General features: G+C 44.2%; 2 protein-coding genes across 5 annotated transcripts in view; one reads left to right on the top strand and one right to left on the bottom strand.

Annotated features, from left to right (window-relative positions):
* Positions 1–2,567, top strand: part of B3GAT2 (beta-1,3-glucuronyltransferase 2) — a 109,590-nt gene extending 107,023 nt beyond the window's left edge. Inside the window, exons 3-4 of the mRNA XM_018058826.1 lie at positions 1,746–1,894; positions 1,984–2,567. Coding sequence (XP_017914315.1) covers positions 1,746–1,894; positions 1,984–2,070 — 236 coding nt within the window. The 3' untranslated portion in view covers positions 2,071–2,567. The remainder of the gene's footprint in view (positions 1–1,745; positions 1,895–1,983) is intronic.
* Positions 2,867–19,467, bottom strand: part of SMAP1 (small ArfGAP 1) — a 180,919-nt gene continuing 164,318 nt past the window's right edge. For all 4 annotated transcript variants that reach the window (XM_018058822.1, XM_018058824.1, XM_018058823.1 and 1 more), the window contains 4 exons: positions 13,406–13,533; positions 7,152–7,323; positions 5,987–6,291; positions 2,867–3,326 (listed from right to left, as the gene is read on the bottom strand). In XM_018058822.1, coding sequence (XP_017914311.1) covers positions 3,183–3,326; positions 5,987–6,291; positions 7,152–7,323; positions 13,406–13,533 — 749 coding nt within the window. In that variant the 3' untranslated portion in view covers positions 2,867–3,182. The remainder of the gene's footprint in view (positions 3,327–5,986; positions 6,292–7,151; positions 7,324–13,405; positions 13,534–19,467) is intronic.

The following is a 19,467-nucleotide window of genomic DNA, read 5'->3' as shown; positions in this document are numbered from 1 at the left end:
TTTTTTTTTTAATGAGAATGAGGAAATAAAATCAGTACCTTGAAGCCATGTGAGAAATACACCAGGAGCTTCAGCCTGCTTGAGAAGAGCAGATGCTGAATTAGGAAAAGAGGATGAAGCTTATTGAAAAGACATTTAGAAAACCAGAAACCTTTTAACTCTTACTCTTGAGTTGACCGAGTAGAAATCACTCTATTGTGTTACTTTGAACCTTTGGCTTTTGGGGGACCCATGGCTGTTGGAGTTACATCTAAGGAAGGCTTCAGACTTGTTAGCAAGGTGGGGTGAAACGCAGGTGGCCTATGCCATCTCCTCTCATCATATTAATAATGTTTACAATGGAATTTACATTTACCTGTTCTAGGGTCCTTTGAACGGACTGTGCAGTTAGTGGGGTCTTTCTGTTCCCTAATTTCACATCAGACATGAGGGGAGAGGGTGTCACACCTCTCGTGGATGAGGAAATGGGCGAGTTTCAGAATCGAGAAAGGCTGAGTGGCTGGGCCAGTTCTCAGCCACAAGGACCCACAGGAAATGGAGGCTGCTGACTGCATTCTCCCAGGACACGCTGTCCCTGCGGGACTGGTGGATACACTGGGCCGGTCCTGGGATGACTATAGTTTGCAATCAACTCCTTGTTCTGCCCCTCAGGCCCTCTGTACCCGCCTGAGTCTGTAGGTGGCACAGTGGTGTCTCCCCAAAAGGCAGCGGGGTTAGAAGCACAGGTCGGGCCAGGCCGGCACCTGCAGAGGTTAAGAGGATGCCTCTGGGTGTTCTCACAGCTCCCCCATAGCTGACTGCAGTCATCCCATACTTGGCTAACTATCCTTTTGCAAAAGGCAGCATAAATCAATTCAGTTCGTGTAAGGAAGGGCAAAAACTTGCTAAGAAAACGTTCCTGGGGATTGGTCCTCCGAACTGTAGAAGGTGCCTGGCTTTACAGACAGCTCAGGCATGAGGAGCAGAGGTCAGGCGTCAGACATCTAACAATCATGTCTGTGACGGCTGCTTGCAGACATGCCTTGTGGCACACTTAATGGCTGAGGTTTTAATACTGAGTTTGTTAAACTACAGATTAGATAGTAATGACTCTTCATTAAAGCCAAACCACTTAAGGAAATTGACACCAATTTGTTTCCCTGAAAAATGAAATACAGAAACCAAATTTATCAATGGCCTGATATCTCCTGAACTGACTTACAGCCCCGACCCCCTTCAGATGGAAATGACTAATATAGAATATCTATTTCCCAGCTAACTGACTTGATTATGTTGCTCAGTCTTCTGATCGCAAGGGCCATCAAAGCAGTGCTGGCTTTGGTAGGGACACAGGGAGGTATCAGAGGTCACACAGATTAGGGACTCCCCCAGGGACAGGCAATCTGTGTGGTTTTCAGCTGCGTTCAGGCCTCAGTCATTCCCACAGGGTAAAAGTGGAGGTATGACGACCTCTATGAATTGTACCCTCTATCTTATCAACAGACCAGACTTCATACTTTATAGTTGGCCCTCCCCAACCCCGGCACAGACCCTGATAGGGGCAGCAGACTCTGGCGCGATGGCAGGCTGTCCTTCTGAGACTGTCACACAGGTAATGCTCTGGTTCAACTCTGTGAACCAAGACTTGGCTCAAAACAGGTACTGAAAACACAAGCTCTGACGTGACCAGAATCTTATATATATAATATATATTTTTTTAAAGTACACCAAGATCTTAAACTTTTTTTTTAACTTTTCTTACAAAGGATTTGCTGTAAGCCTTCAGGTCATCTTGTCCAACCCCAAAGCTGTATTCAAGCGCCGTGGGTCCCAGCCTGGGATGCAGGAATCTGACTTTTTGAGGCAGATCACGACCGTTGAAGAACTGGAACCAAAAGCAAATAACTGCACCAAGGTACTCCCTTCACTTGTGCCACCATCCCCCGCCCCTGCCCTTGCTGTGTGCCCGCCTGAGCATGCCTACCCACCAGGTCTCCTCCCCAGGTCCTCGTGTGGCACACTCGGACGGAGAAGGTGAACCTCGCCAACGAGCCCAAGTACCACCTGGACACCGTGACGATCGAGGTGTGACGGGGCTGCCCTGCGCCTCGGGCGCGGGAGGCGGTGGGCGCAGGCTCGGCTCCTGTCTCCCTTTGTTCTGCATGTTCCCCTATGTCCTGGACAGTCTCTGCACGGTACAGCTGAGGGCACGCAGGGTACCACTCTGAGAATCTTACTTTTATTCCCCCTGTTTGACCTTATAATTCGTTAGAACTGAACAGGTTTTTGAAACAGATGACAAGTATTTTGTCAACAATATGTTCCCAATTCGTGACTTTGCAACGTGAAGTAATTTTTGTCAGGTTGGTGGCAGTATACGTCACAGGAAATAAAACCCACAAAAAAAGGTCTATGGATTCATCTGTTTAATACAGGGATATGACATCTGTCAGTACTAGGCACCATAAAATGTAAACACAATTACTGTCATAAACCTGGATACGCCTTCGAGGACTGAGTGGCTTGTGTAGTTACCCTGTCTGCGTCTAGTGCGGAGAAATGTCTCTTGCTAGCACTATGTATACATAGGAAAAGATCCCAATTCCAAGGAAGGCAGGTAAAATCTGACTCTTCAAACATGTGTTAAACTAAGTTGTGTCATAAATCCAGGTTTATCTTCCTTTCACTAACCACGTTCCCTGGTAAGCACATCATAACAACAGCACAGTGAGGTGAATGTGACATAAAAGAGTCTGGATACACTAGAAAACAGTGCTTGGTGATACACTGACATTCTATTTATATGATTAAACATTTGATCATACAGTACCTTCCTACAGGATTACTGGCTAATCTGGGGGTGGGGCTCATACTGTTAGAGGTATTACTAACATGATAACTACTTCCCTTATATGCAAACATGAGAGCTATAATTTCATCGAGAGGGAAACTGATTATGCACGTTGACTGAGCAGCTTCCCAGAGACTGTGTCTGCGAAATCCTGGGAATTGTGAGCAAAGCTGCCCTCGACATGGAACGGTTTCTCAACCTGCTTTTCACCACAGCAAATTCAATCAGTAAAGACCAACACGGTCAATCAGGTAACTCTTAATATGAACAAATGGGGGAAAAGAAAAAAACATGTATGTACATGAATGGACAGGGGAACTGGGTGTGTCTGAGCAGGAATGCCAGCGGGGGGTCACTTCCACAGCTGCGTGCTGAGCGTCTGCCCCGACGAGCCCCCGGACCAGCCCGCGGCCCCCGCTGAGGTGCTGGGCGGCTGCCCGAAGCCCGCCGCTGAGGCTGCGCCACCCAGGCTCAGGCCAGCCATCTGCTGGTTCACCTGCAAACACAGAAAAGCACCTTCACTTCAGTCCTCGTTTCTTCAGCCGCCGCTGCACACTGTTCACGGCCAGCCTGTTTCACCAGAGGCAGCCTTTACCTGAAGCTGACACAGTCAGAATCAGAAGTGTAATAACCGTTCTAAGTACTTTTCATCCATGTGAAAAGCAATCCGAGCCCTGGGGTGAAAGCAGACGACCACACAATGCTTTCTCTTGGCCTCATTTCCTTCCACGTGTTCCTGGCCATCAAGTAATCTCAAATCAGTTTATATTTATTCAATTTCTGGACTCAATTTCTCATCCGCCAAAGTGAAAAAAGTGACAAAACCACAAGTGAAAACAGTACCAAGGCAATCTTTGAATTCATATCTGGATACACTACTCCAACTTTCAACTATACTAGAATAGAGTGCTTTAGCTTCTAAAGACTAAGAGAAGGTTTAAAAGTAAAATACTCCAAAATTATGAATTGTATATGATGGCAACTGTTCTCCTGTTACTCAAGTCTTAAATACCTCAACATACTTTCTCAATACTAAAAAGTCATGAAACATTTCTTCTGCTCAGCCAACTACACAAACATCCAAGATTGATTTTCATGACAAAAGGTGTAGGACTACATGTACTTTCTTCCAGACTGGAGTTGCATGTGTGCATGATGAGCCTCCTGTGCTCAGTCGCGTCTGACTCTCTGCGGCCCCATGGACGGTAGCCCACCAGACTCCTCTCTCCCTAGGGTTCTCCAGGCAAGAATGCTGGAGTGGGCTGCCATGCCCTGCTCCTAAGGATCTTCCCGGCCCAGGAACTGGACCTCCGTCTCCTGCACTGGCAGGGAGATTCTTTACCACCAGGACCACCAGGGCAGCTCAAGCCTCCTGAGCCTTCCCCTTCTCACTTCTAAGACTGAGGCAGAGTGAAGGAACGGCAAGGAAATTTACCAGAAAGTGAGATGGCTGGACAGCATCACCGACTTTATGGACGTGAGTCTGAGTGAACTCCGGGAGTTGGTGATGGACAGGGAGGCCTGGTGTGCTGCAATTCATGGGGTCGCAAAGAGTCGGACACGACTGAGTGACTGAACTGAACTGAATTCAACTGAACTGGATTCAACTGAACTAGATTCAAAACCTGTGCTCAGGGTTGAACTGTATTGATAAATAAAGTTCATTTGTCTACAGTTCCTCAAAGACAGTAATATTAACCATGTCACCAATGAGGCATCGCGGAGGGGTAGGTCACTTCTTGGCAGTTGCTAAATGATGTTTTAACCCCCCTGTCATGGCCCACAGACCCCATCAGGGAGCGCTGGAGCAGAACATCTCCTTTGGCACGCCCAGAAATAAGGCAGGTAAGCCTCCCATGCTCGCTGCCTGGGTACAGCGTCCACCCTAACCTGAGCAAGGTCTGTGCCAACATTCTGGCCACACAAAGGCTCTTACTGACATTTGGTACTTACAGTTTTGAAATGCCCAGACAGCAGAGATCAATGTCATATAAACACTCCTTTAAACAGTGATAGTAAAAATTACTTGGAACATTCATGGGTATACAGTGATTCTGCTAATGTTAATTAAAAATCACTATATACAGTCCTATTCTCTGAATGCTGCCGAGAACAGAAATTAAGGGCAGCCAAATACCAGAGGAATATCAAACAGGAAGCATACAAAGAAGGGTGGGAGATGAACCTACATCTGAGGTCTCTGTCTATGGAGCCAGAGAGAAGTCAGAATGGATTTGAAAGAGGAAACACTAAAATGCCACCTCCCGGCTCTGAACTAACAGGCAGAAATGGGATCTCGTAATGTGAGACGTAGGACACAGATAAGGACTTGCTCGTATCTTACAGGAATTCCTAAACTAGTAGGTATTCTTTTTAAACATAAATGTGATTATAATGTAAGAAATAAAACTCTACAAATATATTTGAAGAAAAAGATTCCTTATACATCCATGTGCAGTAGCCACGGAGAACAGCCTAGACCTCTCAGAAATAGTGCTGTGAGAATGCAAGGCTGGGTTTTTTTTTTTTTTTCCCCTCTAATTTGTGAGAGTTACTAAGAACCCTTGAAATTATTAGTGAAAATAGATTGGTCTAAGTTGTTGACATAAACCCCCTCTCAGGGAGCTGGGTTAAGGCTCGGCATACTAATTTCAAAAAATGCCCAAGATAACATCTAGCTGTTACACAAATAAATATGGACACTCAACAGTTACAGCTGTGCTGGAATCGGAAATGAAAAACTACGCAACATTCTCCACAGAATGTTCTAAATACAGGAGCAATGGCAGCTCATTTGTCTATCTGATGAGATAGTTTTGACCTTTTATAACATTAGAAGTAAAGTAGCTCAGTCATGTCCGACTCTTTGCAACCCCGTGGACTGTAGCCTACCAGGCTCCTCCCTCAATGGGATTCTCCAGGCAAGAATATTGGAGTGGGTTGCCATTTCCTTCTCCAGGGGATCTTTCCAACCCAGGGATCGAACCCAGGTCTCCCGCATGGCAGGCAGACACTTTAACCTCTGATCCACCAGGGAAGCCCAACATTATCCCTACTCAATTCTTTCTGCCAGATTGTTATGAGTTAAAAACAAACAAACCCATTGAGCAGACAGACCTGGTCTGACACTGGAGAGGCTGAGGGGTAGGTGCCTACCTGGGGGAGGTTCCACGGGCTCTGCGGGGCTGGCTGCAGGCCAAATCTCCCCTGGGCTGCGCCCAAGCGAGCGACCAGCCCTGGGGGCCCGACCACGCCCTGCGCCAGCGGCATCACAGCAGCCTGTGCGCTGCCCATGAAGCCGCTGGGCACTGGCACGCCCACCAGCATGCCCGCGCCCGGCCCCGGCGAGCTGCCCACCAGGCCGGGAGCCGCGGGCGCAGGCACGCCCACGGACGGGAAGCCTGGAAACGCAGCCGCTGCTTGCGAGGTGAACGGCAGATTCGCGGGTCCCATAAACACACCTGCAGCAGAAGAACCAAGCAAAGAGAGCGCATGAGACTGCAGAGATATTGCACACTGCTGCCCCCACTGAGCACAGACAAAGGATGACCACCTCTAAACTGCCCATGGCAAAAACTTTAATTCCAGTCTGGCTGCTCCTACAGCTCAGGCCAGCTCACACCTACACCCTCAGAGCCGGTTACTTCCAGAAAGCAGACAAATCAGCTGTGAGCCTGAGCAAATTAGAGTGGATGAATTTTGTGCAGCAGCCACATAACATGCCCACTGTGAAGACCAGACGACACGGCAGGGGCTGCTGCTGCTCTGCACGCTCATCTCTCATGACCAGATAAACAGTTAGAGCTGCAGCATCTGGTTTTAATGGCAGCAGCTGGGACGTCATATAATTTCAGTTCACATGTGAAATGCAGCCCGTTATTCCAGAGGAAATGACAGATTAAAACTGCAAACAGTAAATCTTACCATGCTAGTGTTTCTTTGTAATTATATTAAAAACAAATCTCAGAGTTCTTTTGTGTTATCTCAGACTTACTGCTTAACTTACAGAAAAAATACCACACTGTACAGTTATAAGCTTCATGCAAATCAAGCTTAAATAATTCTTCAAAGATAATCCATTTTCTGTAAGGCTTGTGAAACAATACTAAGTAATATGACAGCAAGCTGTTAACCCCAAATGAATCAAGTTTTGTGCATCCTGTATACGCTTTCTATTTCCTAGTGCTTCTTTCATGGCAGTTTTGTAGTTGTGCAAACCGCAACAACAGAAGCACTCATCACACAGGAAAACAGGGAAGAAATATCATTGACATTCTAAAACCGCAAGGGCTGCACTGAAGGCAGGTTTCTGATGAATTACCAGGAGCACCCTGCTGCTGGATGGCCCCGGTGCCATACAGAGACAAGATGGAGTCTTTGGAGAGCTGCTTCTTGGCCACCTCTTCTGACTTTGCCGCTTGCTCAGTGAACAGATCCAGATCCCCAGACGTCACTGCAGACAGAGTGGCAGCTGCTGGTGCAGAGGACGGCCCCTGAGACAGATACCAAAACAGGCTGTCGAATTCCACATCACAAATCAGAGCTCACCCATTCCTTGGAATCCAAATGAAGCTGTGAAATTAGAAACTAAACAAGCGTAGAGGGTAAAATGGTGACACTGAGGAGAATCACTCCCAAGCCCACACAAGACCAACAAGCAGGATAAAGGGATGACATTTCCGGTTTTGACTCGGTAAATGTAAATGAAGCAGACAGAACCTCTGATGCAGAACTTTGCCCACCACATCCTGACCACAGTGGCTTCAACAATAGGCACATGGTGTGGCCCGAGGACCAGGATTCCTGGGAGACGTTTGGGCACCTCCTGCAGCAATTACTGCTTCAAAGGAATGGCTATCCCTTAGAATAAAGAACATTTCTATAGCTATAGCAGACTGCATTTTTATGAACCTAATCTAACCCATTTTAACCACAACATTAGAGTGTTTCCAGACTACCCAGATAAGAGGAACAGCAAATGTGCAACCACCTACACTCTCCCTGACACTTTGCATTCTGCTATGGACAGAAGTGAAGTGGAGTCGCTCAGTTGTGTCTGACTCTTTTTGACCCCATGGACTGTAGCTTCTCTGTCCATGGCAAGAGTACTGGAGTGGGTTGCCACTTCCTTCTCCAGAAGATCTTCCCAACCCAGGGATTGAATCCAGGTCTCCCGCACTGTAGGCAGACGCTTTACCGTCTGAGCCGCCAGGGAAGTCTTGCTATGGACAGGGGTAAGTACAAATAAATACAAATAAACATGTGGACATTTAACACAAAACAAAAATTTTCACTTAATCTCCTATAGCTTGCACACACACGGTATTACACAGCCACAACTGATACCTCATTTTAATGATCTATATAGTCATTAAATACTTAATCACATTTGTATATAAGGAATTGACTTAGATACAAAGAGTTTCAAAGAAATATATGAAGGCTAGTAAAAACTGGATACATCTTCTCAAATTATAAAATAAGGTGAGCAGCAAATAGAAGTTAAATCATATCTATGATTTGGCTTGAATTTTTTAAAAAATCAAACATTTAATGTCTTTGATAAAAAACCTTCCAATAAACTACCATCCATGCTCACAAGCTAACTTAAGGAGAACAGTATTTTCAATATATTATTAACAAATTAAGCAAGAGTTTTAAGATAGGAAAAAAAGCCATATATCTTTGCAAAAGATCTGAAATGTGTAAGAAATCAGACATGATGGGATTCAAATGTAGCAGTGGGCTTGAATCAAATACATCTGCAGCCCCAATGCAGCAGCAGAAGGCAGGGTTGAGAGGGGCCTCACGGCTCCCGCAGGCCCTAGACTATCACTCCGCCTTCCCACACTTTCCCTGGGGCCTGGGGAGAGGAGCGGCCTCACAGCTGAATCTGGGGACCACAAGGCATGCTCTGCACCATGGTGGCGTCTACCGTTCACATTGCTAGATAACAGAGCAACCACCTCCCTGAGTGATCTTCCATCCTAGTTTCTGTTAGTTTCTGTTTCTGCTTCAAAAGAATGGGCATCCCTTAGAATAAAGAACGTTTCTGCAGCTACAGCAGATTGCAAGATGGTCCCACAATGACCGATTTTGTTGTCTTTGGGCCAGGGGGGTTTTGTTTTTCAAAAGCAACATCATGGTATTTTTATGAATCTAATCCAATCCACTAGATCTTCCATCTTAGTTTCTGTTCAATCTGAGAACCTGCCCCAAACCCTGAAGTCTATTCCCCAAGGAGGGTACACAGGTATGAGAACACCCAAAGTGCTGGGGAGGCCACAACTGCGTCTCACGTTAGAGCAGCCGCCTGCTCCAGGCACAGATGTTTCTTCTGATGAACGCCTGCTTCCGTGTGGACACAGGCTAAGCATAGCCGCACCAAGCAGCCTGGCTAGTAAGTGTTCCCACTGCTGTTTGCTTGAGGGGCTCCATGAGCTGGCATGACCACACCAAGGTAAAGGAGGACAAGGCTGACCATCAGCATGCACTTCTGGAGGCCGCAGGACCTGGAGGCTCTTTGGATCTGAGGCCAAGCCAAACCACGGTGCCTGGGTCTAGATGCTGTGGGGACGTGTATATTACAGACAGGACAGCTGTCTGTCCTGAGGGGCGGCTTCCCCATGTCTCCTCTAGGGACACTGGAATGACTCCCCTCAACCTGCAATACACGTGGACTCTCGGGTCAGCTGAGGGCTCCCAGCTCCTCGGGGAAGACCCCACAGCCAGATGGAGAGCTGACAGGAATCCAGCCCAGTGCATACTCACAGAAGGGAAACTGACTAGAATTCATACCACACTCGGAAAATCGGGACTGAAAAAAGATGGGGTTCAGAACCCACCAAATTAGGAGTCTATGTATAGTGTATGCATAAAACATGTGCTTGAACTCACCCCTCCCTCCCCAGATTTTTAAAGACATCATTTTGAAACCATGTCTGGATTAGTCTGCACATGTAGTTTGGACGGAAGATGATCCTGTGTATCAAATTATTTTAGATGACTCAATAAAACGGACATAACTTTGGTCCATAAACAGTATTCCAGAAAAAGAATTAGGTGTGGCTTTAACAACCCACTCCGTTTCCTCCAGCTACAGAGGCAAACAGCCTGAGCCTGAAGGCCAGGACTCATGCCGCCCACCCTGGGCACAGAGGAGCTGCATCACAGCCGGGCTCACGCGGCCCACCCCGGGCAGAGGGGAGCGGCGCCCACAGCCGGGCTCACACCACCCACCCCGGGCAGAGGGGAGTGGTGCCCACAGCCGGGCTCACACCACCCACCCTGGGCAGAGGGGAGCGGCGCCCACAGCCGGGCTCACACCACCCACCCTGGGCAGAGGGGAGCGGTGCCCACAGCTGGGCTCACACCGCCGACGGAGCCTGCTCCAGCCCGCACCAGCTCTGACTCTGGACAGGGCCTCGGCTGGGAGGGGCAAGGCAGCTCTCAACCCGCCGAGCACGCTAGACCAAAAGAAACTACTTTTCACGCTTGCATTGTCACATATCCCAAGTATGTCTTTCTACAGCTAGACGATTTTTCACTGCCACACACATACCCGGCCTGCACACATTCACAAGGTCATTAACGTTAACTGAAACAATACTAGCAACACTCAGTTCCTCTGCTAGAGAAGGGAGGGAGGAGACAGGACAAAGCCATAAAATAAAGCTATTGTTTCTGAAAATAAACAGTAATGCTGCACTTAAACTAATGATTCCTAAGAAATCTATTTGCTCAATTCTAGTGTTAATTATACAATGACTATCACAATGATAATATGTGTAACAAAAACATGTCTTTAGTCTTAATAAGACATGAGTTCTTCCTTGGTAAAACTTTCCGTCTAATTCCCATTTGGTCAGGTTTTCTAGAGAAAGGGAAATATTTTACCTCAAAAATTATGCTGTACGAAAACAAGCTAGTTGCTTATTTGTAACTTTTAAATCTCAAGTTGTACACTTAAAAGTAACCCATGTTCCTGAAAGTTTACATATTTCACCTTAAAGACAACACTGCATGTTATCACTTATATGTGGAGTCTTTAAAATAAAAAAGAAAGGCAAACCCATAGGAACACAGAAGAATGGTGGTTGCCAGGGGCACGGGAGGAAAGGAAATACAAGGGAACAAATTTATAGTTGTAAGGTCAATGAGGCCTGAGGATCTAATGCATAACATAGCTATAGTTGATTATACTGTATTGAATAAATGAAATTTGATGAGAGTAGATTTTAGGGATTTTCAACAAAATTAAATTTGTAAGATGATGGATGAGTTAAGTTGGTGGTAGGAATCTTTTCAATTACATTTCAATAAAGATGAAAAAAACATTTAAAGTATTTAACAATTTATAATTCTAAAAAAAGATGTGACTGACGAATTAAATCTTCAAAGTATACAAACTTCTCAATATATTTAAAAAACCCAATTAAAAAAAAATGGGTAGAAGATCTAAATAGGCATTTCTACAAAGACGACATACAGATGGCTAAAAAGCACATGAAAAAAATGCTCGACATGACTAATTAAGAGACATGCAAATCAAAACTACAATGAAGTATCACCTCACTCCAGTCAAAATGGTCATCACCAAAAAGCCTACAAACAATATGCGCTGGAGAGGGTGCAAAGAAAAGGGAGCCTCCTACACTGCTGGGGTTTCCCAGGTGGCTCAGGGGTAAAGAATCTGCCTGACGAGCAGGAGAGGCGGGTTCAGCCTCTAGGCTGGGAAGACCCCTGCAGAAGGAAATGGCAACTCACTCCAGTTTCTAGCCTGAGAAATCCTATGGACAGAGGAGCCTGGCGAGCTACAGTCCACAGGGTCGCAAAGAGTTGGACACGACTTAGTGACTAAACCACCACCACCATCTGCACAGTTAATAGCAATGTAAACTGCAGCCACTATGGAGAACAGTATGGAGGCTTCTTTAAAAACTAAACATAGAACTACCACATGATCCAGCAATCCTGCTCCTGTGCATATATCCAGAGAAAACCATAATTAGAAAACATCCATGCAGCCCTATGTTCCATGCAGCACTATTCACAATAGCCAGCACATGGACGCAACTTACATGTCCCTCAACAGATGAATGGGTAAAGATGTGGTGCGCATGCACAGTGGAGTACTTGCTGCTGTTTAGTTGCTGAGTGCTGTTCAACTCTTCGGCAACCCCATGGGCTATGGCTCACCAGGCTCCTCTGTCCATGGGGTTTCTCAGGCAAGAATACTGGAGTGGGTTGCCATTTCCTTCTCCAGGGGAGCTTCCTGACCCAGGGATCAAACCCATGTCTCATTCATTGGCAGGTGGATTCTTTACCATCAAGCCACCAGGGAGGCCCAATGGAATATTACTCAGCCTTTAAAAAGAATGAAATAATGCCACTGGTGAAGCAAGTCAGACAGAGAAAGACAAGTACCATATGATACCACTTATATGTGGAATAAGTTCATTCCACATGAACTTATAAGAAAGAAGTTCATTTACAAAACAGAAACTTATTTACAAAACAGAAATACAGGCTCACAGACATAGAAAACAAAGTTACGGTCACCAAAAGGGAAAGAGAGGGTGAAGAATAAATTAGGAGTTTGGGATTAACATACACACACTGCTATGTATAAAACAGACAAACATCTAGGACCTACTGTATAGCATGGGGAACTATACTCAATATTTTATAATAACCTGTAAGGAAAAGGAATCTGAAAAAGAACATAAATGCATAACTGAATCACTCTGCCATAAACCTGAAACTAACACGGCATTGTAAATCAACTATAATTTTTTTAAAAAAAGAATAAAGGCAAAAAGAAAAAAAAGAAAAAAACATGAAATTCCATGTAATATTAAGAAGGTAAGTCAAAATTTCTTAATCATTGATACTTTTAAAAAATCTTGATCACTAATATTGTCTTCTAAATAATTTTTAAAAAATCATCAAAATTAAAAAGTAAGGAATGTTTGCTAAAAAATCATGTATTTGTCTTCATTAAAAAAAGAATATGAGTATTGAGTTTGCTAGAATTTCTTGTTCTGGATTTTCCTGCACCAATGAACACAAATGAACTTATTTACAAAACAGAAGGAAACACTGTCCAGGGCTGGACCGACAGGAGCACAAGAAAAAAGCAACTGGCTTCTAGTACATGTTCACGTGCCCACAGTTTGAAAACCTCTTATGGAAGTACCCTGTGGATCACAGGCAAGGCTGAAACAGTTCGACTTTCCCCACTTACTCATTCTAAACTCTGTCTGTCTGAAAAATAAGCATCAACAAACTTCAGACGGTGACTACTTAGGCTTTGTGGGTCACAGAGTATCTACTACTACCTAGCTGCAAATTCTCAACTTGGCTTCTGCCGTGGAAAGCAGCCACAAACAACGCGTAGGTAAAAGCAGTGGCTGTGCTCCAATCACACTTTGTCTGCAAAACAAGCTGCAGGCTTAGCTTGTCAACTCCTGGCCTAAAGATCAGGAGGCTTTCAAATCAGAGACAATTTAAAATGGAAACTTTCCAAAAAGGAAATACACAGCGATCCTGTAAAAGCACACTCTCACACAATACCTGAGCCGGGGGCATGACAGTTGCAGGTAAGGGGTTAGAGATCATCGGTCCAAAGATGTCCAGGTCATCGTTCAGGGCTGGCCCCAGGACTGCGCTCCCATTGGTCACCGGCGCCTCGGCAGGCCCATCTGAAAAGAGCAGAGAGTCTCGTCGTAAAGGTTCTAGAACCTCTTAAAAGTACCTGGAACATGGCATTATTCTAAAACTTGACATATGGTTAAAAGTTCAGAATGTTAACAACAAAATATATATGCCCTCCTTTAAAAAACAAACAAAATATATATATATATATGCCCACCTCTTACCCTCTTTCCCAAAGAAACCACTTTTGGTTTTGTTTGTTTTCAAAGAAACAGTCTTTACCCACTGGTTTCTAGGTATGTATGCAAACCCCTTTTCACCAGGGGTACTACACTATTCACACTATTCTGTGTCCTGATGCTTCCTTACATGTAAGGTGCTGTTCTGAGTACTTTACATATATTAATTCATCTAATCCCCATAACCGTATGGGGATGGGATGAGACAGACCCACTTTTGAGGGAACCAGCTAAGCTGGGATTTGACACCATGTTTCTACAAATGCTGCCTCTTCATAAAGGCACACGTGTGTGTTTCCAATAGTACTTCATATCATGTTTACTTAACTTTGGAAGTAAATATTAATGACTTTAAATTCCTGAAATGTTAAAAGTTATATAAGGGATAGAAAGAAAACAAATGAACCCTACATACTGATTCTGTAGGAAGTATCACAAAACACTGAAATAAATCCTTTCTTTATTCGGACATGGTGACCTTCAGCAATGGCCCCAGATCAGCCCCCTGCTCACCCTCACAGCTCTCATATCCGCTCCTCATGGCAGCCCAGAACTCACACGGTGTGAAGTGGGGGCTCGGGTAGGATGCAGGGCAGAGAGCTGTGAGACCAGGGTTTCAGGGAACGGGGCCCGGCCACAGCTCAGTCCTCTGTGGGCACAATCTTGAGGAACAGTGAGAACATCACAACTCCATCCCCGGGGACTTACACCCCAATAAGCTTCTATTTTAACAGCTTCCAGTCTCATTTTGGAAAAGAAGTCCTTTCCATCAGAGGCGATTGGAATGCAAAAGTAGAAAGTCAAGAGATACTTGGGAGTAAAAGGCAAATTTGGCCTTGGAGTGCAAAATGAAGCAGGGCAAAGGCTAACAGAGTTTTGCCAAGAGAACGCAGTGGTCATAGCAAACACCCTCTTCCAGCAACACAAGAGACGCATCTACACATGGACATCACCAGAGATGGTCAACACCAAAATCAGATTGATTATATTCTTTGAGGTCAAAAGTGGAAAAGCTCTATACTATAGTCAGCAAAAACAAGACCGGGAGCTGACTGTGGCTCAGATCATGAGCTCCTTATTGCCAAATTCAGACTGGAATTGAAGAAATTGGGGGAAAACACCAGGCCATTAACATATGACCTAAATCAAATCCCTTATGATCATACAGTCGTCAAGGGATTAGATCTGATTGAGTGCCTGAAGAATTATGGATGGAGTTTCATGATATTATACAGGAGGTGGTAATCAAAACAATGGCCAAGAAAAAGAAATGAAAAAAGGCAAAATGGCTGGCTGAGAAGGCCTTACAAATAGCTAAGAAAAGAAGAGAAGTGAAAGGCAAAGGAGAAAAAGAAAGATATACCCATCTGAATGCAGAGATCCACTGAACAGCAAGGAGAGATAAGAAAGGCTTCTTAAGTGAACAACGCAGAGATAGAGGAACAACAGAATGGGAAAGACTAGAGATCTCTTCAAGAAAATGAGAGATATCAAGGAAACATTTCAAGCAAAGATGAGTACAATAAAGGACAGAAATGATATGGACCTAACAGAAACAAAAGAAGAGGTGGCAAGAAATCATAGAACTATAAAAAAAGATCTTAATGACCCAGATAACCATGATGGTGTGATCCCTCACCTAGAGCCAGACATCCTACAGTGCAAAGCCAAGTGGGCCTTTGGAAACATCACTACAAACAAAGCTAGTGGAGGTGATGGAACTCCACCTGAGCTATTTCAAATCCTAAGAGATGCTGCTGCTGAAGTGCTGCACTCAATATGCCAGCAAATGTGGAAAACTCAGTAATGGCCACAGGACTAGAAAAGGTCAGTTTTCATTTTAATCGCAAAGAAAGGCAATGCCAAAGAATGTTCAAACTACTGTGCAATTGCACTCATTTCACAAGCAAGTAAAGTAATGCTCAAAATTCTCCAAGCCAGGCTTCAACAGTACATGAATCGAGAACTTCCAGATGTTCAAGCTCGATTTAGAAAAGGCAGAGAAACCAGAGATCAAACTGCCAACATCCACTGGATCATAGAAAAAGCAACAGAGTTCCAGAAAAACATCTACTTCTGCTTCACTGACTATGCTAAAGCCTTTGTGTGGATCACAACAAGTTGTGGAAAATTCTTAAAGAGATGGGAATACCAGACCACCTTACCTGCCTCCTGTGAAATCTGTATGCAGGTCAAGAAGCAGCAGTTAGAATTGGACATGGAACAGCAGACTGCTTCCAAATTGAGAAAGGAGTACATCAAGGCTGTATACCGCCTTGATGGTCAGTATGCCTGCTTATTTAACTTCTATGCAGGGTACATAATAAGAAATGGTGGGCTGGATGAAGCACAAGCTGGAATCAAGACTGCCAGGAGAAATATCAATAACCTCAAATACAGAGATGACACCACCCTTATGGCAGAAAATAAAGAGGAGCTAAAGAGCCTCTTGATGAAGGTGAAAGAGGAGAGCGGAAAAGTTGGCTTAAAACTCAACATTCAAAAAACTAAGATCATGGCATCTGGTCCCATCACTTCATGGCAATAGATGGGGAGATAACACAAACAGTGATGGACTTTATTTTCTTGGGCTTTAAAATCACTGCAGATGGTGACTGCAGCCATAAAATTAAAAGATGCTTGCTTCTTGGAAGGAAAGTTATGACCAACCTAGACAGGATATTAAAAAGCAGAGACATTAGTTTGCCAACAAAGGTAGGTCTAGTCAAAGCTATGGTTTTTCCAGTATTCATGTACAGATGTGAGAGTTGGACTCTAAAGAAAGCTGAGTGCAGCAGAATTGATGCTTTTGAACTGTGGTGTTGGAGAAGACTGTGGAGAGGCCCTTGGACAGCAAGGAGATACATCCAGTCAATCCTAATGGAAATCAGTCCTGAATATTCATTGGAAGGACTGATGCTGAAGCTGAAACTCCAATACTTTGGCCACCTGATGCAAAGAACTGACCCCTTGGAAAAGACCCTGATGCTGGGAAAGACTGAAGGCAGGAGGAGAAGGGGATGACGGAGGATGAGACAGTTGGATGGCATCACCGACTCGATGGACTTGAATTTGAGTAAGCTCCAGGAGATGGTGAAGGCCAGGGAAGCCTTGTGTACTTCAGTCAATGGGGTCACAATGAGTTGGACACAACTGAGCATCTGAACAGCAACAACAACAATCTCATTTGATCTCTCTGATGAACCATACATGTCTGAAAGGCACACAGGTATCTTCTAAAACCTCTTCAAAATAAGGTGGATGGACATCTTGCATAGAGTAGGACTTTAAATATCTGGCAAATTTAATGGAAGATGTACCACATACCAGGTATTTCTATCACAACCCACAGGAACTCATAGATTTCTTCTCTTTCTTGAAGTGTAACTATGGAAATTAGTATCTTTTATTTCCTTGTTTAAGCTTCAGGGAAACAACTCATCATTAATTTCAAGGAATAAAGGGTCACAATAATCTTCACTACTTAATTTGTAAAACTGTGTGTGAAAACCATGAAAGGTTAGTTTGGAAGAGACCAACTGCAAATATTTCTCAATCATTAACACAGTATCAGAACAATAAGAAAGAAATATTCCGTGCACACATGTTACACGTTAGATCTCTATCAAGCACTATGGACGATTTAAAGGTCAAGCAATAAAACAATGCACAGATTACTACTAATTTATAACATACAGGACTTTAAGCTAACACACAACCATGACATGGAATTCAAACATGATTTACACATGAAAGTGTATTTCCCATTTCTAGCTCATTCAAACCAGCAACACTCACTTTGAAATTAGACCTCTTTAAAGAGCTACTGTATGTTTTTCAGTCCATTACCAGCACAGCACATCAGACAGTACACCTCAGACAGAGCAGTAAATGAACCAGAAGTAACGTATTTTAGAAGGACAGGGTTTCCTAGGTTAAAAACACAAACAAAAGAATATGTTCTCTGCGGTGGCATCCACAACTCAGGAACGGAACTCAGACGGTAACACCGGCATGTGCCAGTGGTGCTTGCACTCCTAAGCTGCAGAGCGGGGGACAGGGAAACCACCTCATCAGACTTGCTCCCTCTATCACACGAACAAGGGAGCACTGCCATAGCAGGAGACACGACCACATCCCACGCAACTGACCCTCACCAACAGAAGCACATGCCCTCCAAAACAAACCATGACCAAGAGGAAGAAAAGGAAAAAAAGAAAAACCCGACAAGCTGAGCCTAAGTAACTACTCTCAGTTTTTCAGTTAAAATTTGTTGCTGTTTTATGTAACAGCAAACACTAACAATCAGGACAAATTTATATTTCAAAAAATCTTAAGTGTAAGAAAATACTATTAACATTATTACTATTATTATTTTCGGTGAATCGGGCGGGAGAAATGCTGTCAACTGATTTTTTGCCACAGAACATGTCAGTTGACTTACACAGCACCAGTAAGCTCAGGATGTGATATGTGAGAACAAAGACATTCATCTACTACAGGCAAATAATTGACTTTCCTTCTTTTATGAACTGTATATCCTTCATAAATTTTAAATCTGTTTGAAGCAGTATGTTATATGCCACTAAGGATACTAACTTATTTATACTTTGAAGTCTAAACCCTGATCAGTACTCAGTAATACATTACCTAATCTGTAAAATGACATGGGGCACTTTATTTGGTTTTCAAAGTCTTATTTCACCTTTTACAGCCTTAGGGTCACATAAGTGACTAATAAAAGAGCCAGCACTCAGTATAGTGTTTGCTTTGTGCCAAGCCTGAAAAAATACAAATACACACACATACACTTGTTTGGTCTTTATTATAATGCTGTGATGTGAAAGAAGGAAAGAAAGTGAAGTCGCTCAGTCGTATCCGACTCTTTGCAACCCCATGGAGCCTACCAGGCTTCTCCGTCCATGGGATTCTCCAGGCAAAAATACTGGAGTGGGGTGCCATTGCCTTCACCTGGGGATCTTTCCGAACCAGGGATCAAACCTGGGTCTCCTGCTTTGGAGGCAGACGCTTTAACCTCTGAGCCACCAGGGAAACCCATAAAAGAGGTACTGAAACTACCCTCATTTACAGATGGCAAAATAAGTTAAACTTGTCCAGGATCACAGAGATACAACAAAGTCTCAGACTGTAATCTTAAACAGTTTTTACTATAAAAGTGACACATTCCTGCCAAAGATGCAAACCACACAAAAATAAAAGTTCCCTGCCACGTGTGATAGTGATGGCTACACAAAAATGTGAAAGAACTTAATGCCATGAAAACTTAAAACTGATTAAAGGGGTAAATTTTAATGTGCATTTTACCCAATAAGAAAATCCCTATCATTCATTTTGTATGCTTATAAGCATGAGTAAGGAGAAGGCAATGGCACCCCACTCCAATTCTCTTGCCTGGCAAATCCCATGGACAGAGGAGCCTGGCAGGCTGCAGTCCAAGGGGGTCACTAAGAGTCGGACACGACTGAGCGACTTCACTTTGACTTTTCACTTTTATGCATTGGAGAAGGAAATGGCAACCCACTCCAGTGTTCTTGCCTGGAGAATCCCAGGGATGGGGGAGCCTGCCATATATGGTGGGCTGCCATATATGGGGTCGGGACACGACTGAGGCGACTTAGCAGCAGCAGCAAGCAAGAGTAACAATCTGCTTACAATAATGTATATACGATGAGAGTTCTCTTAAATGAAATTGTGCTATGTATGCATGGGTGGAGCAGACAG

Source organism: Capra hircus, chromosome 14, assembly GCF_001704415.2.
Source record: "Capra hircus breed San Clemente chromosome 14, ASM170441v1, whole genome shotgun sequence".
NCBI lineage: Eukaryota > Metazoa > Chordata > Mammalia > Artiodactyla > Bovidae > Capra > Capra hircus.
This window is presented reverse-complemented; position numbering and strand designations above follow the sequence as displayed.